Source organism: Dendronephthya gigantea, unplaced genomic scaffold (assembly GCF_004324835.1).
Source record: "Dendronephthya gigantea isolate DGI-Jeju-01 unplaced genomic scaffold, DenGig_1.0 000007F, whole genome shotgun sequence".
NCBI classification, from domain to species: Eukaryota; Metazoa; Cnidaria; class Anthozoa; order Malacalcyonacea; family Nephtheidae; genus Dendronephthya; species Dendronephthya gigantea.
In genome coordinates this window covers 2,044,555-2,066,333 of record NW_021163017.1, presented here as the reverse complement: position 1 = coordinate 2,066,333, position 21,779 = coordinate 2,044,555, and the positions used below count along the sequence as shown (strand labels likewise).

At 37.5% G+C, this 21,779-nt stretch overlaps 5 protein-coding genes across 8 annotated transcripts; 2 read left to right on the top strand and 3 right to left on the bottom strand.

Annotated features, from left to right (window-relative positions):
• The first annotated feature begins 351 nt into the window (after positions 1–351).
• On the top strand, positions 352–7,923 carry LOC114516920 (NADH dehydrogenase (ubiquinone) complex I, assembly factor 6-like). Of its 3 annotated transcripts, XR_003686333.1 has the most exons (12): positions 352–593; positions 725–824; positions 919–1,002; positions 1,165–1,206; positions 1,378–1,434; positions 1,604–1,706; positions 1,821–1,954; positions 3,276–3,377; positions 3,577–3,633; positions 3,819–3,951; positions 6,009–6,317; positions 7,732–7,923. XR_003686333.1 is itself a non-coding variant. In XM_028536533.1 (11 exons), the coding sequence occupies exons 1-10, from the start codon at positions 466–468 to the stop codon at positions 3,945–3,947; spliced, it is 936 nt and encodes a 311-aa protein (XP_028392334.1). In that variant the 5' UTR covers positions 352–465; the 3' UTR covers positions 3,948–3,951; positions 6,009–6,334. The 3 variants fall into 3 exon arrangements, 2 of the variants coding, with proteins under 2 accessions (XP_028392334.1, XP_028392336.1); XM_028536533.1 differs by lacking the exon at positions 7,732–7,923 and having other exon boundaries at positions 6,009–6,334; XM_028536535.1 differs by lacking the exons at positions 6,009–6,317; positions 7,732–7,923 and adding an exon at positions 4,553–4,635.
• LOC114516918 lies at positions 4,693–8,871 on the bottom strand. 2 transcript variants are annotated; one of them, XM_028536531.1, is made up of 5 exons: positions 7,929–8,871; positions 6,879–7,059; positions 6,254–6,302; positions 5,170–5,508; positions 4,693–4,812 (listed from the first exon to the last, which is right to left on the bottom strand). In XM_028536531.1, exons 1-5 carry the CDS (start codon positions 8,623–8,625, stop codon positions 4,711–4,713), a joined length of 1,368 nt encoding a protein of 455 aa, XP_028392332.1. In that variant the 5' UTR covers positions 8,626–8,871; the 3' UTR covers positions 4,693–4,710. The 2 variants fall into 2 exon arrangements, with proteins under 2 accessions (XP_028392332.1, XP_028392331.1); XM_028536530.1 differs by having other exon boundaries at positions 4,720–5,508.
• A 238-nt stretch (positions 8,872–9,109) lies between these two features.
• Positions 9,110–10,575, top strand: LOC114516921 (protein C19orf12 homolog). Its single transcript, XM_028536536.1, has 2 exons — positions 9,110–9,492; positions 10,206–10,575. The coding sequence occupies exons 1-2, from the start codon at positions 9,309–9,311 to the stop codon at positions 10,451–10,453; spliced, it is 432 nt and encodes a 143-aa protein (XP_028392337.1). The 5' UTR covers positions 9,110–9,308; the 3' UTR covers positions 10,454–10,575.
• A 104-nt stretch (positions 10,576–10,679) lies between these two features.
• LOC114516917 (N-acetylglucosamine-1-phosphodiester alpha-N-acetylglucosaminidase-like) lies at positions 10,680–13,614 on the bottom strand. The gene is made up of 5 exons (XM_028536529.1): positions 12,611–13,614; positions 11,945–12,073; positions 11,597–11,817; positions 11,463–11,523; positions 10,680–11,129 (listed from the first exon to the last, which is right to left on the bottom strand). The coding sequence occupies exons 1-5, from the start codon at positions 13,465–13,467 to the stop codon at positions 10,937–10,939; spliced, it is 1,461 nt and encodes a 486-aa protein (XP_028392330.1). The 5' UTR covers positions 13,468–13,614; the 3' UTR covers positions 10,680–10,936.
• A 1,788-nt stretch (positions 13,615–15,402) lies between these two features.
• On the bottom strand, positions 15,403–20,834 carry LOC114516919. Its single transcript, XM_028536532.1, has 2 exons — positions 20,411–20,834; positions 15,403–16,467 (listed from the first exon to the last, which is right to left on the bottom strand). The coding sequence occupies exons 1-2, from the start codon at positions 20,490–20,492 to the stop codon at positions 15,545–15,547; spliced, it is 1,005 nt and encodes a 334-aa protein (XP_028392333.1). The 5' UTR covers positions 20,493–20,834; the 3' UTR covers positions 15,403–15,544.
• Positions 20,835–21,779: the final 945 nt, after the last annotated feature.

Sequence of the window (21,779 nt, the reverse complement as noted above, 5' to 3'; positions counted from 1 at the left end):
GGCATGCGATGTAAAGATTTCCCAGTCGAAACATTCGCTTGTTGATTCCTCAATTTCAGGAGTTTCTTGCTCAAATTATTGCAAATTCCAAATTTTGAAGGCGTATTTTTTGAAATATAAAGATGTGCTATGACCGGTTTAGTATTATCAATCTTGCTTATTATAGGCTTAAATGCTTATTATCTCAGGCAAGAATCAGGAAACTTGTTATATCCAAAATTCACTTGATACCATTCTTGATAAGTAAGATTTCCTTGATATGTGTTCACAAATTTCTAAAAATAGAATTTGAGCAGATTTCCCACAAACCAGAGACTGCTGTTCGATAGTCAACATTTGAAAGCCTGGGTACGAGGTTGATGTTGGATGGTAGGACCGGGTAGGTAGGACCAGTGAACTGGTAGGACCCATTACCTCTGTCACTCATCACTGAAGTGCGGGGTTGAGTAACTGGTGATTGCTACTATGTTGACCAGATGTAGTCTCTCATCCCTTGATAGAAAGATATACCTTTTTAACCTTCCACGGAGGCATGTAAAAGCATCCAGAAAACTTGCTGCATCAGCAACTGGGTATTGTGTCAACCTTGTCAGGTAAAACATACTTAGTGCATTAGTTTGGAGTTTAGAGTTAATAAGTTAGTTCCATGATTCAAAAATAGATAATTAATGTGCAGATGATGTAGTCATTAAAGAGTGGCCTCAAATTGATGTAATATCTTTAGGCAATATGATTTTGAAAATTACCTTTGCTGTCTTTTGGTTAACAAGCAGAGACGTCCAGCCATATTTGCCATCAGGGCTTTCAATGTAGAGATAGCAAAAGTAAGTGCAGTCAATTTAAATTAGCTCTTCTATTATAATTCTTTTGTGATATTGAGGAAATTTAGGTTTATTTCAAGATTATTAATTTTATCAGATATGTGATTCTACTACTGTTGAAACAATTGGTAAAATGAAGATACAATTCTGGAGAGATACTCTAGATAGTATTTTTACAAAGGTAATGCTTTAGAAAGATTTGGAAACTATATGTCATTTAGTGGGAATGATCATGTCAGTTTTTTAATTGATTGACTGGTTTATTTGTGTAATTTTCTGGTGAAGATTTCAAAATAAAATTGATACAAAATGGTTTAAATTAATGTCCTTTTTGTTTTTTAAGGGAAATTGCCCTGATCACCCTGTTTCAAAAATGCTTCAAAATGTAGGTAACTACAGTTATACATTTTAATTTATCTTTCAGTGCCGTAATTGAAAAGATAATCTAAATGCTATTTCCTACCTACCACCTACAATAACATGCAATGACTAGTATTATAAAATTAATGTCATAATTTTTTTTGTAATTATTTAGTTTATATTGTCTGTTGTTTAGGCTGTTGAAGATTATAATCTGTCAAAACATTGGTTCACCAGAATACTAGATGGTCGGGTAAGGATTGTCATAAAATAGGTTTAGATTGTGCAAAATTTTATGTTTTGAACTAAAAATAGCAGGTGTTAGTAATGAAAATCGATTTGACTCTTGAAAATTTAAATTACTATATATGCATTGCTTTAATTTATTTTTTAATCACTATACAAAATATCTTTTGTTTTAGGAGGAAAATTTACATGACAATCCATTTAGTAACATTGAAGATCTTGAAAATTATGCAGAAAAAACAATTTCCTCAATTTTGTATTTGACACTTGAAGGATTAGGTAGGCATGGCTTTTGAGAAATGCTGTTAGAAATATACCATTGTCCATACTGCCAGAATTTGAGCCTTTTTCTTGCAAACATCAATTAACTGTTTTGCCCTGCTCACCTACTAGGTGTGAAAGATACGAATGCAGATCATTGCGCAAGTCATTTAGGAAAGGCCATTGGTATCGTGACTTTATTACGTTCAACGCTATATCATGCAAAGTCAAGACGAGTGTTGTGGCCAAGCGATGTCCTAATACAGGTGTGTAATACCAGAGTACGTTATACTTCTCGACCTTGGTAGTAAAAGTCGAATATACCAGAATATGATTAGCCTGTGCACTGACGGATAAAATAGTAAAGGTCGAATGTAACAGAATGTAGTATATTCGACCTGGTAACCTAGTATATCTCGACCTTGGTAATAAAAATTAGTTAAGGTCGAATATACCGAAATATGTATGTTGTATTTGACCTTGGTAATAAAAAAATAGAGAGCCAAACATGCTGGAAACTTTACATTGGACAAGCATTTGACCATTAAACAGCGTGGTTATCCATTTCAAAAAATTTGACATCATAACCAAAGCATTGTTATATAGTTTAATGTTTGTATATGAGCGCCAAACATGCTGGAAACTTTACATAGAACAAGCATTTGACCATTACAACAACGTGGTTATCCATTTCAAAATATTTGACATCATAACCAAAGCATGGTTATATTGTTCAATGTTTGTATATGAGCACGAAGCATGCTGGAAACTTTACATGGGACAAGCATTTGACCATTAAAACAGCGTGGTTATCCATTTCAAAATATTTGACATCATAACCAAAGCATGGTTATATAGTTTAATGTTTGTATATGAGCGCCAAACATGCTGGAAACTTTACATAGGACAAGCATTTGACCGTTAAAACAGCGTGGTTATCCATTTAAAAAAATTTGACATCATAACCAAAGCATGGCTATATTGTTTAATGTTTGTATATGAGCGCCATGCAAACATGCTGGAAACTTTACAAAGTATCTACTTTTTCCGAAGAATCCTTAAATTGGAAAACATTAATTTGCGGTCATTTCAGTGGCCTATGTATATTTCAAAATTTTCCCGGACTCTCCTAGCAGGTGCGGGGTTCCGAGCCCCAGTAATACGAAAAACGCGTGGAGACAAAAAAGTAGTGTCTAGTGAACGTCGAATATACTGCGGAATATGGTATACTCGACCATGGCCGAATATTTAAGGGTTAGAGGCTGTTGTGAGTTTTTATTTCACAAATAAACGCACGCGCTGACCATACAATGAACGAGAAAAGTTCGAATATACCGGAATATGGTATACTCGGACCTGGCATGGTGATGAAAAATTAGTGATGGTCGAATATGCTAAAATATGCTTATTATGATACTATACTCGACCGTAATAATAAAAACTGTTAAAGTCGAATGTAACGCAATATCGTATACTCGTCCTTGGTAATAAAAAATAATTTAGTGATAGTAGTAATAATTTTTCAATTTGGAGATTAGAATTTACACCGTCGCCTAAAATTGGCTAAAGACAACTCTATTTTTGTAGCAACAACTTTCTCAAGAAGATGTTCTTCGTGGCAAGAATCTTCCCGCAATCAAAGAAGCCACATATCAGTTGGCCAGTCGAGCGCATGTGCATCTAAATAAAGTATGATATTTTCGACTAAAGCATGCATCTGATCTTTTAATAGTAATGAACGACTGGCCGTCTATCAAGGTCACAACAACATTAAAGTACGAAACATTTTAGGTGGCGAATTTTTCCCGTTAAATTTGATTTTTGCCTATTATGCCGACATTAAAAGCGTTAACCATTGCATTCGATTGAGAAAACTCCTGTGCTTTAGGCTAGAGCACTCAGTAGTGGTGTTCCAAAATTGGGATTTCGAAGTTTTCTTCCAGCGGTAAGTATATAATTTTCCACCAATGATATTTATGTATAATCAATTTCATCCAATGAGGGAGCAGCGCTGCTTTTTGAACTTTCTGGATATTAATAAATAGTCAAAGCCCTGGACCGAAGGCTTTAACTTGCAATGTTGAGAATGCAAAATCATGCTACTTGACAAAGCTAACTTTTGCCTTGTAGGTATCATGCAACAGTTTCTTGGAAAGCTTACAGCAAGCGGACTTTGAAATATTCGATTCCAAACTACAACAAAGAAACAATCTTCTTCCAATATTACTTCTTCGAGCAATGTGGAGGGGAACGTTCTAAAAAGGTACGTTTTTTAAGTTTCAATTATCTAATCAATCCTTTCGAGAAAAGTGTGCACCTGTATGCGCCCGTTTGTCCGAGCGCCCGATTGGGGATCAGGTATCTTAGAGTATATACAGTAATATACTGTTCTGAATATCTGATCGGGCCGAATTAGTAAAATCTACCACACATCATGTATGCTGAGTGTTACATGAAGTACTTCATATTATCACAATCTATTACCATAAGCGACTATGAAATTCTTTATTCAAAACACAAGCATGGCACATATATAGCTAACGCTTTGTCTATTACACTGAACTCTACTCTATAAAAATTTACACATACTAAAAACGCATGGTCCCGTACGATCTTGCTTGCGCGATTTACTGATGAAAAAACGAGCGACAAGTTTAAAGTAAAATCTATGATACAAATAATAAAATTTACAAGCTGCGTGGTTGTCTATTTCGGCCGAAAGATATTTGATTTGTCAATATACGCTCTTCTGGGATTTGCGACGCCATCTTGTTTTGGCAATTACAGTAGCTACTTCCTTACATTCTGCTATAACTCTGGCTAAAATTTTTTATATTATGTTTTTCTCACTTCTCCATTACAAGTTCTGCTAACGACCGAAGTGTTGATCAGCATTTTATGAGGAATTTTCTCAAAGTACGCATCATAGAATAACCTCAAAATTTTCAAGAGCCGAAGTTATATGAAATGAAGAGAATGATAATTACAGTTTTGTCGAGGATCTTTTTCGTTCGTTGAAGATTTATGTGCTCTGAGCAGCTGGTAAGAGAAGGAGAGTGAAACTACTGTAGTATAAATAATTAGGTGCTGCTCGGCCATTTTGACTACTGTATTTAGGTTTGTCCTATGAAAAAATAATGGCATTAACGCATTAAAAATATTTTCACGCTAAACAAAACCCGCGTCGCGAACCCCGAACAGCTTCTACGGTATAAAATAGGCAAATTCTATTTACATGCAAGTCGAATTTCCATCCAACCCTAAATTACCGTCATCTATAAGCAAATGACTTCACCCCCTCCAATCACCACACAGTCTGTGGTTTCAGCTCGGGATTTTGAAAATGATTTTGAGCAAATTTCCTTGTCCAGTCCCGAGCGACTATATTAAAATATCCATTGTCCTCCACATACATCCTGCCTACTGTGTGCTCCATGCACACGTGACAGTAAGGGTCGGTTAAAAGGGATTGGATACTAACCAACACCTTCGGTATGGTTAGCGCCAGGCTCCAATTGGCTCTTAGGCAATCAATCCCAATATCCCCATGGCGGTTTATGTTCGGGTGTAGAATTCGCGTTAGAAATCGGACGCGCGGAGGCATCATGGGGTAGCTTCGTGGCAACTCTAAATGAAGGTAAAAAACGCCATTTTCGTACACCGAGTCGGGCGGTCCCGCAATCGAGGCTTGCCAATTCGAGTACTCGTCGTCGATCGGACAGGCCCGGATCCCGTCGGGCGGATCGACCAATAGCTGCTTGAGTTCGCTGCGTAATCGTTTGTTTCTCCACGAGTTCGGCACGTCGTCTGCCACAACTCTCTAAATTTTAAGAAAAAATGTTGATAACTGCAGTGAAACACGCAAATTTATGGCTCAAGATGAATAAAATTTGTCAAATTTTGCGCGCTGGTCCTCGAAAAGACCCGATTTTTCGACAGTTAAGCGATAAAAGACCATCGATATAAATAAAACCTGGATACGAAGATTAGATACTTTACTGAAATATATATAGACCAGTGCCAGGGCACAGCCAATCAGAACACAGAACAATGCAAAATTTGATCGAGAGCGGGAAAAATTCTTTCATTTCAATTTTCAACCAACAAGAGGCGTGTATTGTAGCACAAAATCAAGGCTTGTAGGGTTTATTATCCAGGTAAAGTTTATCTTCGCATTTCCTAAGACTAAACGTTATAGTATATACGTGTTGAGCAGGCTAAGTTTGCATTGCAGCCTCGTAATGTCTAATGTTTCAAACTTGTTTGATATTCGTCATTCGAACCTAACTCATACAAGTGCAAACGATCTTGGTTTTTTAGATTTGTATAAAGATCTTTCATGCTCCATTGTCAGAGCTTTTGTCAGAGCTTTTGTCAGAGCTGTTATGGTCCAACATGTCTACAATATGAGGCTTGCCATCAAAGTTTGAAGTAGGCATGAATTGCACAACCTTCACTGGTTTCAATTGTTTGTTGGATATCATATGATATGGAGAATGAGTTGCAATTACAACCAAACAATTACAGTTAAATCTATGGATTTGGCAAAATGGCCTAGCTCTTACCCTCACAAATCCTTCTTCAAGACAAGGAACACATGTTGAGGATTCCACCCTGGTGAATATTAAAGTAAGAATTATTTACCTGAAATAAAGTGTGTTTTCAGTAGTTTTTATGCAACATTATTATGCGACACAAGAAAGGGGACAGCTAGGTTATTTATTGTGCTAAAATTGCAAAAAAGTACCAACGTAATGAGCCTTTAAAATAATTAAGCCTTTGTCATGACCATCCCATATTTATAGGGTGCTTTTAAAAGGTTGAAATTATAATAACATGTGAAAAGCAATTTTTAAGAATCAGCAGACCATTAAAATTAATAAATTTAACTTAAAATTAAACAAATGTTGCCTAATTAACAAATCCTTAAAAAATATCCAAAAATTGGTGGCTGATTTTTCATCATATGAAAGGCTAATTAACCTATAAACTAGCCAGCATTGCCAAGATATTGCACTGTTGTGAGTTGCCCAATGCACACATTCATAGTCATTGCATGAATTTGATGGGTTTCTTAGTAGCATATCAGCATAGCAATTGTTTGCTTTTAGTTAATTAAGCTAAAGAAACAGGCAAAAAAAGAGAAGTATTGGCCTTAAGCTAATGTTCTGCCTTTTACTAATGACTTACATTTTGACATAGAGATCTCTCCAGCATTCAACAACCCCAACAGGGAGAAACAATGGCCATTTCTTTTCAAACAAAACACTCCAATTTTCCATCCCTTCAGTAAGCATTTTCCATCTTTTGCATACTTGGGCTGCTTTGCACAATCCAATTTCATCCAAATACAAGAAAATGCGGAGTAAAACTAGCAGTTGAAAAATTATAGAATTCATAGTTAATCACAGTAATTTTTATATGTATATCACTTGTTTTTTCTCACTTCACACTCAAATTGGCAGGACAAGTATGGCAATTTGGGCCCATTAAACAACACAAATAAACCTGATCAAGTACATTTAGGCTGTCTAAATCAGACCTTGTTCACCTACTGAATTGCCATCAGTGCAAACCTATTTTGACTCAACTGAATATTTCAGATTTGTCAAATATCAGATCTGTCAGATGTTGTTCAAACAGGAATATAGTACAGTTTACTAGCTTGTACTATACTTTTTTTGACATATGTAGTACATATGACTGAAATAGGCAATTACATCTATAAGGTGATGTTCTAAAAGTGTTAACACTATTAAATATAACTGCTTTAGAACTGCGAAATCCACATGAATTACTAGAATCTCTAAATGAGCTAAAAAGGATTCCATATGCAAGCATACTGTGTTGCTTAATATGCTAATTTTCAGGCAGCTATTTTGAAAGGCTTCCATATGGTTGGTTTTCACCTCCTATGGTTGGTTTTCACCTGGTTTTTTAGCACATGGCTGACCTGACTCCTATGTATTCTTCTATAACTGGAATCGTGCATGCATCACATTGAATAATTGCATGTGACACATGACCTATTCGTTCTTCCTAGCAGATAGCGATTCAGAAGTTGTACTAGATTCTGGAGATCTGCATGGTAATGCTCAGACTTGATCATCACAATGAATCTGGAACTGTTTTGGGATAATTCTCAGTCATACTCCAGAAACAGTTCCTTGATGCGCTGAATATAACCTCGCTATCTCCAGCTCTCTGCCACAACTTTGGAATGGTCATAAAAGCAATTACCCTCTGTTGGCATTAGTTCAACAAAATCATCTGTGATCGTTGATTTAACATCTTCGAGGCACGTTGCATTATCCTGAATCACATCTTTGTCGTAAATAGCCATTTGTGCAAGACCTAACAGTTCGTCGTCTTCATCTTCTTCACCCTCGGAATCCGAGAAACACAGTATCGTTCGCTGTCTCGCCATTTGCTCAGCTGACGAGCATTGAGCAGTGTTTACACTTTCATTTCTGAACGTCCCGTCTTTACCGCAGCGATGCCGTGGCTTGCAGGTAGGCCAACCTGGACGCCTGTATTGACTGTAAGGTATATATTTCTCCTTATCCTTAGATTTGCTCCGAATTTCGTCAAATTCTCTTTGTAAGATCGTGTATTCCGGATACATAAACGAATGACAGCGCCTGCACAATGGCCCGTGCGAAGGGCTTCGTAACACGATATCACATACAACGCAGACTTGTGAGACTTCGTCGTACACCAGGTAATCTTCTATATCCGATTCTGCATCCTCGTTTTCATCGCTTTCCGTTATTTCGTCCTCGTCCGGGGGCAATGGTGTCCTACAGGCTTGCAAAAACAACTCTTCGCCTTCCATTTTCGAGTCGAACAACAAACAATGTTTCCACTTCGAATACCGGTATTTCTGGTTTTGTACACAAGTTTCTGAGAGTGTAGTAAAAGAAAGAACAGTGTACATTTTTGCTTATATCTTGCCTAAATTCTCTCCCTTAGAATAACTCCGTGCTAATTGCCATCATTGTACAGTGGTAAAAATTTGCTAAAAAAACTAAAAACTATGTTAAAACCGGCAGCCTTGATCCTTGCAGAGTTACACTACATTATATAATCGTTTCCTTTGTGATCAATCTTGTTTATGCTAATTCTAAACATCTCTCAATATCGCAATACGAACAATTAATGTCGAACAGTCTAGTAACATGTTATATTGTTATTTTGTTTCTCGTGACGTTTCGAGCTCTTGTTTTTTTGGAAGTATTTTGTGACACACCGTTTTCGAGGATTTCGGTCGAGAAAGATCTGAACATGGCGTGTAAATTCACCATAATTTGCTACCACGACAGCATGTTGAAATGAATTTATGTAAAAACATGCAAATGCCTAATGTATATATTCAGGAAATCGAAAGACTAAAAAGAAAATGTTTTGAGATGGAGACGGAAGCACCTGTAAATTCTATTGTGGCCCGTTTGTCACTGGTCCTCAATAAGGAAATTCCAACTTCCAAGTATTCATTTCCGAGAAACCCGGTTGTTTTGTCAGAAAAAATTGATGATTTAATGATCAAGAAGTTTTCAGTTTTATTTTATTTTTTAAAACAGAGTTTCGATTTCACATTAGTCAACATTATTTGCTTTCCAAATGGCGGGGACAGTTCGTATTTCGCCGGACGAATTGGTCGACGTTTTAGCAAAATTAGCAAAGGACAATAATCTTCAAGTGTCAGTGAAACAGAGTTTAAAAGGAGGGGTTATTGCTGGAACCGGAGCTACGGTTGGAGGATTGCTTGGAGGTCCAATTGGCATCGGTGTTGGTGCCACGATTGGTAAGTTACGCACTTTTTAATATTCCACATAGAATGTAGTTCTTATCAACTTGAGAATTCTGCGTCGTTTGTTGTGAGCCTGTGGCAAAGGTACAACTATAATGATAATAACTTGTAATTGATACAAATAGGGGATACATTCGCATTGTATTGTTCTCGTACTACCTATGAATATAAAAGTCCCAGTTGGTGGCTCGTTCACGAATCAACTGTCACGAATTGTATTTGTAGTATTGTTTACAGTCGGTCACATGTACATTGTACAAAACGAATACACCTATAATAACCTTTTAGGCTGTACATAAACCTTTCCAACAAACATAACATCTACAAACTGGTATATAGATGATAAATTAGGTTTTCACTTTTGTTATTTGAAATATAAAATAAGTACTGCATAGCAAGGATCGAAAGTAAAATACGTGAATGTATTATCCCAAAATTGAGGGTTTGTAGACTTGAGTACACCCTTAAAGAAGACTGTGTTATGTCTGTTGAATTTGTATTTACTATTATCATTATATCTACGCAAAATTGTCAGAGTGGTTTTCCTATATTTTACTATCCTATTGTAATTTATTACATTAGTCACGGGGTCATGCTAAAATTCAATCTAAAAGCTAGCTATGAAGTTGACACCAAAAAGAAAATACAATATTACTGAACACTTTTCTTTGTGTATTCTAATTGGTATATATCATTTTTTCATTGAGGTGGCATGATTGGTGCATGGTCAACAAGTGGAACATTCAGGTCAGTGTACTCAATATTACAAGAACTAACTCCAATTGAGAAGGAGAAAATGCATCGATCCATCATGACAGCTATTGGAGATGTGGGCCTGTTGGATCTTGTTGCCTTTGCAGCACTGATAGCCACAGATCAAGTGTATAAACAGCAAATGCTTGGGGCTATGTTTGAATACTTTAAAAATGAATTTCAAATGGAAATTGTTGAGTAGTTTGTGGAAAATGTAAATTGCATGCATTAGTACTATAAATAGTATTTGTACATTTACTGGAAACTTTACCATATTCAGACATTCTGCTTTGCGATCTTATTCAAACCAGAATTTTCTTTCAATTAGGCATATATTAGTATTTGTAGTATGCTGAACTATTAGTGTAATACCGTTTATAAGAGAAATTATGCCATAGAAAAATATTTTTACAATCAATTGTTTATTGGTGTTTATGATTTGCATGTTTGGTCTACTCATAACAATTTTGGTTTACTGATTTAAAATAACATTTCAATAAAATGACTATAAATACTAATCTATAAATATTTCTCCAGCATTCTCTTGCTAAATCATAAGTCTGTTTGTTCTACTATAATTACAAACTATACATTTCAAATTTTTTTGCCATGTTTTTGAAAATCATTTTTTTAAACTAATATTTCCAGGCGATGAAGTTGACACTGACGAATAAATTACATTTGATCAAAGCTCATCATCGTCATTGTTTGAACTAAGCAAATTCATCTGATCCTCCCTACGAGATTTGCCAGGTCTTCGAGAAACAACAATTCTATCTGCAGATCTTCCACAAAACGTCACAAATAGCATTATGAAGTTGACTAACAGGCTTATGACAAGAAGAGCATCCATCCATGCATAGTTTTTGATCAAAAATCTAGAGAATATATGAAGTGATAAAATTCTAACTTCTAACGTCTGTGGCATGCTGTAAAGTACAGGAATTTACATAATTTGACACTTATTATGTATCTGTGTTAAAACGTTTGACATGAGCATCTCAAAATTGTTTTGTCCACACTTCTGTCTAAAATTGCAACCATAAACTATGCTATCAGGTATATAATGGTGTGAGAATGTACATTGATTTGTCTTTTAAATTTTGCATCAAAAGTTGTTATTTTTGGCTTGGTATTTTGTAGGCCAGGCAAGTTAATACACAGAAATACTGTACCAATGGCACTTAACATGAAACATGATTATAATTTACCTTTTGATTATTTCTTTAGTTGTTTCATTTCTTGAAGGCATTGAACAATTCCCAGCCATTGCTACAAAGAAGAAAGACTAGGTTTATCAGGGTTTAGGTATAAGTAATGTGCATCCAGCTATTTTTTCACTTACAGCTATTGCAAATGGGCAAGATGACTTCTGTGGCATTTATTTTATCACATGACATTCCACTGCATCTTTGTTGTGAACATGATGGTCCACTCCATGGATCTTTGCATATGCATTGGCCTTTGCTTCCACATTCACCATGTCCATTGCAGTCAGGTGGGCTGCACACTTTGTCATGAACACACAGTATTGTACTCACTTTCCTTGCACAGAGATAACCATTACTATGTGATGAAAATATATGTTACAGGCTAGCTTACTGCTCATTTTTGAGATTTTCTGTGCAGCTGAAAATTATTCTGAATAATCACTTCGTACATCTCCCTCCCCAATGTCTGGATTAGGACTTACCATTGGTCGGATGGATAATTGATGAGCATGCCATTCTCAACAAATGTTGTTGAACCTCCTCCATCAAGATTGATTGCATTCACCAAACCATAAGACTTCAAGATTTTGCCAAAATCATAAAGAGTCAGTCTATAAAGAAAGTGTTTTTAAAATACTCATGACTAATGGAATATTGTGCACCTATTCATTGCCTCAAGCAACATACAGCTTTCTGGTTGGTGATTGGAGACTTAACCTAACCTTTAACTTCCCCAAATTAGCATGCTTTTAAATGTATTTGACTTTAACTTCCCCAAATTAGCATGCTTATAAATCCTTATAAATATAAGTTTGACTAATGTAAATACTAGATGAAGGTAGACATTGCCCCAAAAAAATTAATTTGCTCTGTTTTCTGAAAGATGTCTGGAGTCAGGACCCTTATAATCCCCTGGATGGCCCCGCCTTGTAAATTAGTCTCGAATTTATATTACACAAATTTCATGTCTACGATGGTTACTTCGTCTGTTAAGAGCATCATTTGGACACACTTGATTTCAGACGTTTAATTTGTCTAGAGTTTTGTCCCACCATTTTATCTTATTCATGAGACAACTTTAATTCCCTACATCTTAAAGGTCTGCCCTACAGGTGTATCAAGATTAATCAATGAATTTGTTAAATCACCCTCTGTGATGTGTTTTTCCATCAACTTGTACAATAATCACTCGTCCTTTCTTATCATGTCCCACAGCTGTTCTGCCTGATAAAACTTCTGCAAACTGCTTGAGTGTGCCAGTCTCCTCTGTATCTTGGCATTCTGCCTTGATACTCTCATTGACATACAACTTTCCATTTCTTAATATCCAAATGACACCTGTCACCAGCTGGTAATACTCTGAAGCACCATTCCCAGGGGTTACATCATGTTCAGACAGATAACCCACAACAAGACTGCCATTTTTGAGTATCCCAAAGTTGGCATTTTGCATGCCTTTTGCATCCCTGACAAGCTTTCCATTACTAACGATATTACCCAAGCAACTGCCATCGCGTGTATTGAAGAAACCAGCATTCACTGAAAACCGACAATTCATTTGCTCTGATGTTCTGGCCACAGTTGATCGTAGATTTCCCGCACATCCTCCTGGCTTCTGGGGTTCAAGGACAGATAAACTTTCAAATGGATTTGAGATTGTAACAATATGTCCATTCACATAATTATCTCCCTTCGATGTCTTCACCTTTTTAAAGAATGAATTGAACACGTATGGAGTCTTCTTTTGCTTTGTTTTTTTCGCAACAGAGTAAGTTTCGAATGTCGTGTTTCCGTATAAAATCGGCTGACAATCCCTCACGTGACGATGATGGTCAAATTTGCGAATTTTCGATGTAATTTCTCGACGATTTCTGTACGAAGCTAACAGCACATCCAAGGGATCTTCTTCCATTTGCAAAGTCCGCTGAAAATGCAATGAAATCAATAAAACCCAAAGCATCTTTCCTTGAAATAACCTGTCCCAAACTCTCAAAGACGTCGCCATATTGATTTACATAGTTACACTTACACGGGCAGGCGGGTTAAATGATGATGACGGCAAGGTCGACGGGCCTGCATATCAATACTTCGCAGAACAATATGCAACGTGTTTGAATCTGACATTGCACAGATCAATGTTTAAAAACTCCTATACCAAAAGCAAAATGCCAAAAGACCTTTCCTCCCTACCTTTTGAGCGCGCAATGCGAAATCTAGCAGGTCAAAGTGACTTTCATAATCATTACTTGGGGAAAGGTTTACCGAGAGATGACTGGCGACGCTCATTCTTTCAGTTTGATATTTTTCGTTAAAAAAACGTAACAAGTTCCTTGTCTTGGTACGCGGGGATTTCCCTCAACACCACAACAGATCAAAATAACATAAACTACCTCACGCCATAACAACTACAGGGGGTCATCGAGGAAAAATTGGGGAGCGCGCTAATGGGGGGCAAATCAAAGTCCCGGATGTTCACTTATTCACGATGTCCGAGGCCAAAATATGTCGTTTTAAACGATTTTTTCTGATTCTAAATGTTTTTTCCCTACAATATCATTTCAGGATGTCTAAGGTAGTAAAACCAGTTCCAAAAAGCACTATTTTTCATTAAAAAACCGACAAAGCGATCTAAAAAACGAATATAATTTTTTAAATACAAATATTAGTTGTTGCTAAAGTGGTTGCTAAGGAGGCATTGATCTAGCCAATCAGCGCTTGGCTTGGCATCCGGGACTTGAATTTGCCCCCCATTATCGTGCTCCCTTTTTCGACTGATCATGTTTCCGATACCAAAGCCTCCTCTAGTGTTATTTATAATCTCTGTGATAACAACGACTTGTTATACTTGTGCAGCTCGAAAAGCGTATTCTCAAACTGTCGAAAATGTTCCTCCGGAAATTTCTTTTTCTCAGAGATCACCAATCTGTCGCACTTGGCTTCTGCTTGCTGCTCGTTAGTCAGCTAGTACTGGGCAATTGCAAAGTGGAACCCGGAACTGAACGAAGGCGATACGAAAGTGCATTCGAGAATCTCTTCAAGAAAGGAGGAGATGCTGTCGTGCAACTCGCTAATTTTCATATGGCAACTAAAGACATCAAGGATTTGCAACGTAATACGGGTGAAGCCATGACTTTAGTGAAAGCGAATGCAGATAAAGTCGCAATCGGTCTAGGGGTTGTTGCTTCGAGCTGGCTTTTGTACCAAAGCATCGTGCTTGGGAACGAAATCGAGATGTTTTTCGATGATATCGACGAGCTAAAGGGCCAGTTTCATTCCTACTACTTCATGAAGGTGCCTCGATTGGAGGAATTATACCATAAGGCCAGAGAAATTGCAGGGACTGATGATCCAGTGGGGCAGAGAGAATATTTCCGCACTCTCTACAAAGAGTTGATGAAATATCACCAAGAACTGGAAACAATCCTGGACAAAGTTGATGATATCATTACTGATATTAACAAAGGCTGTAATGACGCTGTCAAAAACTCTGCGTTGTCTGGCACTATTGCCGTGCTGGCAGGCATCGCCTTCGTAACAGGCGGTCCAGTTGCCCTATCGCCAGTGATGTGGAAAGGTGGTCTCGCGGTTACAATGGGATTTTCGGGAATTTCAGTTGGGTTGTCACTAAAGAATGCGCGAGACCTTCAGATGATATCCAAAAAACTGGTGATTCTCAAACTGGACCTGAGGAAGCTCAAAAACCACGTGATGTCTAAGATGATCGAGATAATCTCTTTCGTGTAAACAAATCATGATATCGGCCTTAGAAACAATCCATAGTCACTCAAGAATTGATTAATCATTAGTTGCTTGTTCTGCATGTCAAATAATGTGTGATTATATCATTAGGTATTTGTAGACCATTACAAAGTTGTAATTCATTGCAAGATTTCTGTGTTTTTCAATATAGAGTGCAGGGTTTTAAATTTTTTTATTAAAGAAAAAAGTTCCGGAGTTTACACCATCGTCGGGTTACAGATTATGTACATTCTTTAACTGAATATTTTTTTCGTTTTTGTAAAAAAAGAGTACAGGAATATAAGCGTTATATATTCAAACAATTGCGTGGCATTTCACATTATTCACTTGAACAGGAATGCACGCTTCTTTATCCAACTTCGGGTCGAAGTTGGATTTTGACCAGTTATCTGGGTGTAGTCGTTGAGATTCGTTTGGTCCGTAACGTTGCTGCGGGCGTCGATGAGACGATACAACTCCAAAATCGCTTTCGCTCTGTTCTTGGAGAAGTCGTGTGTCTGGAGGAAGGCTGTCGTGTCTTCGTAGGACGTGCGAACGTATCCAACATGGCGGCCAAGCGCCTCCCTGAAAAATTCCACTATTTCGTTGTAGGTGACACGATCACTTACTATGGTGTATATCTTCCCCGCGTGGCGCTGAGGGGATGCGAGGATTACAGCCGCTGCGGTTGAAGCGTCGCCCGTGACAACTCCGCTAAACGGTGCGTCTGGGTCCAACGGCCAATAAATTGTTGACATGTTTTTAATTGTATCTTGGTGGGCCAGGAGATTGGCAATCAGGATTGGCAAACGAAGGACGGTGTATGGGACATTGAGCTTCGAAATGGCGGTCTCAATCTTGCTGTACTGCTTGCCAAAAATGGTATCGGGCCTCTGTGCTGCGACAAGGCTGTATATCAAAATGTGTTTCGCGCCTGCCTCTTTGGCCGCTTCCGCTGTGGCAATGGTCAGTTCAGCTCGCATTCCCACGCCATAATCCGAGCTGATTATAAAAACTGAAGTGACATCTTTGAAGAGTTTCCTGAGTCGATCTTTCTTTCCTAATTCTGCTTGATAAACAGTCACTCCAGCAAGCGACCTCAAACTCTTAGCTTTGCCAGGAACTCGTACGCCGACTCGAATGTCCAACGTTTTACCATGCTTTGCGGACAATGCGTATATCGCCATTTTACCAAGGAATCCATCTGCACCAACCACAAATACAACAGGCTTCGCCTTTTCTGGTTCAGCGGTTGAAATTTGCCGGGCTAAAACGAAAGATCGTACGATTAAATGCAAGTCTTTTAGGGTAAATGCCAGCGCACTAAGTTAAGTGCTCATACTGCCTACCAACACATGGAACGTGAGTGAAGTTATCCCTTTAGCCGAGGAGTTATTATCAAAATAAATAACTACATCTAAAGTAAAACTCTTTGTCTAGACGATATCGCTTCATGCCGACGTGTTTGAATTATTTTGGAATGCCGAATCACTGACATCAACATATAATTTAAGTGAAGCACGCCTGGCTTTAATATGCAATTCTTTTAGCTGTGAGACGTAACTACATTTTTTTAAAATCTGTGTTTCGGTGACAGAAAAGTTCAATGTAGGCGTCAATATTGCTCCTGATTTAAAAGTGGCCCGTATGCAAACCGGCGAAGTCCAGAATTAACATATTTTCAAAAAAATTTATTGTAAAAGGAACCACATTGTCAACACCATAGTCAACACGGGATAACTATTAGAGGCTATGCGCACGATACAACAACTTGACAAAGAAAAACTAAGCATCGTAATAAGAATATTTTTCTAGGAATATATTTTACTTGAATCGTGAACGGTTGTTAATTCAATGTGAATGTGAAAGGCTTTACTGTTTTTGATCACTCGGAAATAGGCCGAATTCTTTCGTAAACGCGATTTGAAATGGGTAGAGTCATTAGGCGCCATCTCGGTTGATTTCACATAGTTTCCTTCTTCTCAAGAGAACATATATCGAGTTATTTCCCCGTTTTTTTTTTCAACTTAAAATTAAATGCGCACGATAAAACAGAGATTTTTTCCTTTATAATGTAGGAATAAAACATTACCAGATTATAGTAGAATACAAATTCTCCCTACCTATATACAGTAATAACTTATGTTGCCTATAGCAGCAAAAATCCTGAGTGTCAAAATCAAGCAAGCAAGTGCAGTATTGAGTTGTTTTTTTACGAGCGTTCATAAACTGTTCAAATGTTCATAAGCAACCAGTAAGCATAAAAGGGAAATTCACTTATATTTTTTTGCTCTTTTCCAGCAATCAATTCATCATGGGTTAGCCAATTAAATTGTCTGTTTGATACGATTTATGCTATAATATTGCGAGACGTCACCCTACGTCCCTATTTGTGACGCCCCCTTCAGTTGAAGTAGCTAGAATCACATCTTATCCTATAATGCTATTATACAACTATAACACGCCCATTTCCTGTTATGATTAAACACCTGAAACTTTCTGAATCCGTCTCGGTATGTATAAATGACTTAACTTGTATAAATAAACTGCATGGCTTACCATCACACGGCTAAACCTAAACCAACTCGAATCACGATAGCAGAATGAAATTGACAAATTACAAAAGCCGAGCTTGGCAGATGACTTACAAAGCATTCAGAAAACAATTACTTCTAACAATTGCGAGAAAAAGACTTGTTTACATCATGACATGCAATTAAACTCTTCATGGGGCGTTTTTGAAGTGTTTACTATAGCTATATGCTCTGGACATTTGAGAATTGTCTTGTCAAAAATATTTTGCATAGTGACATGTTGGTTTCCTTTTTTTTCCTTTATTCGCGTGTGCTAGATATTTTTAGCTCTCTCGCGTATACTGTTTCTTTGCATAAAGTAATATTAATAGTATTTTGTACTTGAACGGCAAAACGTTATATTTCAATAAAATCAGTTTTAGTACATAAATTGTTATTTTTGAAGTTCTGAATTATCCGTAATTTTATTAGTAAAAAATTACAATGTAGTTGTTTTCGTGGTAAGTGGATGATTGTTATATAACAATTATTATATCTCAACTTGGCTCATGGTGATTAGAAAACATTATCGCGATTAAACAAAAGTTCAAAAGTGGCTATTTTCAGTTATTTTAATTAACGAGATCATAATAAACAACATCCTCAAAACCCAAAATGCCATCTAAATAATCCACTATAATCCTCTTTTCGGGGTCAATTAATCCGTATTCCTATGTACGTATAATATCAAATATTCCATAATCCTACCTAAAAAGGCCTCTCCTGAATTACTGCGATCAAAAATTTTGTATTAAGACTTGCCTAAATCAACACGTTCAAAATTGAATCAATTTCAAAAGAGGTCCATTACTCTGCAAAGTTTCAAAATATGTCGGTCTCAAAATGGCGGTGATCTGCGTGTGGGAGGTATAATCTCCCTAATTAACTTCGGCGGAACACGCAAAAGAACGCTTCCTGCAAGCGCCTCGCAGTTTAAACAAGAAGAATTGCTTAACACATGCTACATACACACGAGAAATGACTTACTTTGCGATATCGTTGTGGTCAGAAGCGAAAACAAAAATATTCTAGAAAATTTTGCATGCACAATTAAACAAACAAAATATTATGCAGGCTATAGCCCCGTTTACACTACAGTCAATTTATCGGCAAGGCACGGCTAAAATTGGTACCTGTGCCCAGTTTTACTAGTGCTCAGGCTACCAAACAAAGGCCAGGCACGGATGAAATGGACAGGGGTACCCATTTTAGCCGTGCCGTGCCAATAAATCGAGTGTAGTGTAAAGGGGGCTTATCTAAATGCCTAGCCCAGGTTAACAACGGAATGAAAACTCTGACCACAAAATACATGTAATGTTTTCTACAAATCTATTGATTTATAAGCAAATTTGCGAACTGTTTTTCGTAGCTTTACGGCTGTTTTTTGTGATTCTCCTTCCAAGTTCCATTGAGTTTGATAATCAGCTATACCGTTACGCACTGCGCGCATGAAAGGTAATTAAAGAGTCTGTGTGAAAAATAACGGTTTAACGTAATGTATAAAACCGCGGCAAATATCGTCTGTCATTACACCGCGCACTCGGACGATTGTTTAAAATAGCGCGCGCAAATAATGAATTAAAGGTTTAAAGCGAAATACAAAGGCAGTTTTGATGTAGTAAGTATCGAGTTCTGCATTCAAGAGAATATAAAAATTTACCCCTAAGTTATTAACTAAAAAATTAAATTCTAAGGACGAATTTGCCAGACCGGATGAAAGAAATATTAAGGGGCTGTTTTTTATCACCTTCAAGGTCATTCTAAAAGGGGAACGCGATCTTTTTACGTTGTTATCACAGTGGTGGGCTGACTGAGCTTATGCATCCTAAAAAAATCGCTACGAGAAACACGTTTTGGAGGCGTTTTGCGGAATGGCCGTGAGATAAACGCTTTTACCGGGAATTGTGTGGCACACGTATATTATCGTGTTGCCAAGAAATACGAATGGGCACTGAAACTCAGTGATGATGATTGAAGGGTTCATCCTGATAGAATTTTTTCCCATTTTATAACTAACTATAGGCAAACGAATGAAGTTGCCGGTGATATTTGGATGTACAATGAAAGGGTTGAACATTTTACAAGGTGTAAAAGGAGTATTGTTTTTTTGATATGCAGAAAGGTCTAGAATGCGTGCATACATTCAGGTGTTGAAAAACGAATACCAAATATATTAGCAAAGCTTTTTTAAACATTTTTAACATTTTTCACGGAAACTACCCAGTGTGACTATATATGAATATTGTATAACCAAAATTGCTCAAAATTTAGTTAGACTGCAACTTTCTGGTATATAAATTTGGTAATTATTAAGATCAAGTGGGGCTGTCTGTGCATCCGACCGAATTTGGTAATAAAAATTACCAGATCTGGTCACACTGAAACTACGTAGTATACTAAAATGATATTTTTTGACCACAGAACATATAATTATATACTCCGGGTAGCCTCTCTCGTGTAGGCGAAGTAGTACTAAGTAAGACTTTATATGTAAAAGAAAGGTAAAATTGGTACTGAACATTTACAGACAAATTGCCACTAACTGTTGGTATTACCACAATTGGTACACGCCTATCCCAAAAATTGTATCACAGTGTTATTTGAATAATGCATGCAAACACAAGCTTTTATACTTACCACTATGCAAGGGATTCGTTTTTCCAAAACTTATCCATACCATGAACAAGCAAGAAAACTGGAGCATGAATTGAAGACCCATATCGTTCTAACCTCACACGGATGGATTGTCGTTGATGTTTACTTCTTCTGCGTACACGATCCGAACTGAAGAGTTGCATCGTCTGAATAGGTGTTTATATAACTCCCAGGCCAACTTATTTTCAAGGTCAGGTTACTCAAGTGTGTCCAAGGCCAAAATATGTTTAATTAATTGGAATTTTGGCACATCAACAATTCGTCGATCGTGCAAACCAACAGGGGGTATGCTTGTAGACTGCTACCCCACCACCATATTCCTTACCCGAACAACCGGGGACCCATGCTCCTGATGTGAGACACGCCATCATGAAACATTCGTAATATTTTTATCGTTATGACAGGGATATTTCATTGGTAAAATAAGCCAGACCTTTTCTGCTGCTCTTCGCCGCACTTTTGGAAAGCTCAAAAGCTTCCTATGCAACGTATAACCGCTTCCGATCAATCACGTCTGCATGAACTATATTACGCAAAGAAATACGTGATGTAGATCAACATAGGCAACAAAAGCCCTTACATGGCGAGATAATGCGCAAATAAATGCGTCAAAATATGCTGTCCTCCGCAACATGTTCCATGCGAGTGATGCGACATGTAAGGGCTACCAATCGGAAGAGTTAGTCCTATATAGCGGAATCAAGAGAGAGCGGGTGAGCTAGAGAGTCGCAGTGCAATTGAAATCGTGGTTTTCAGATTTGGCGAGTATACTATGGCTATGAACGTCTCAGACTATCATAGCTATACAGGCGTGCTAGGTGAATAAATCGTCTGTGTCCCTGGACGTTCTCATGAGCGAAACGGCTGCTAAACAATAAAATCCATGAACGTGCACAAAACAATTGAATATTTAAAGAAGTTCAAGAGAGACGCTGCGACGTTCCGCGATAACGTCAATTCCAACCTCCTAACGTCCTTTAGAAACGCCGACGCTTGACTTGATTAAGAGCTTGGTTACAGAAGAATAATCAATTTTATGTCAGAAAAAGCACACCAATTAAATCAACAGAATCCAACCCTATATTCATCTATGCAATCGTTGATTTAATAAGTATCATTGAATTATTTTAAACTTTTACGTGCGTATAAAGGCTATTCTCCATTACCGTCCGCTTCACTCGCGCGGGCGAAGCGGCTTTTGAAAATCTGCCCATGCGACCGTGACCGCCCGGAAAAACAAAGCGCGCTTCGCCCGCGCGGGCGGAGCGTGCGTAATGGAGAATCGCCTTAACGTATACGTAGAAAAATCGCCGCGACAGTGGAAAGCAGGCTTCACTGATCGATAGGAGTT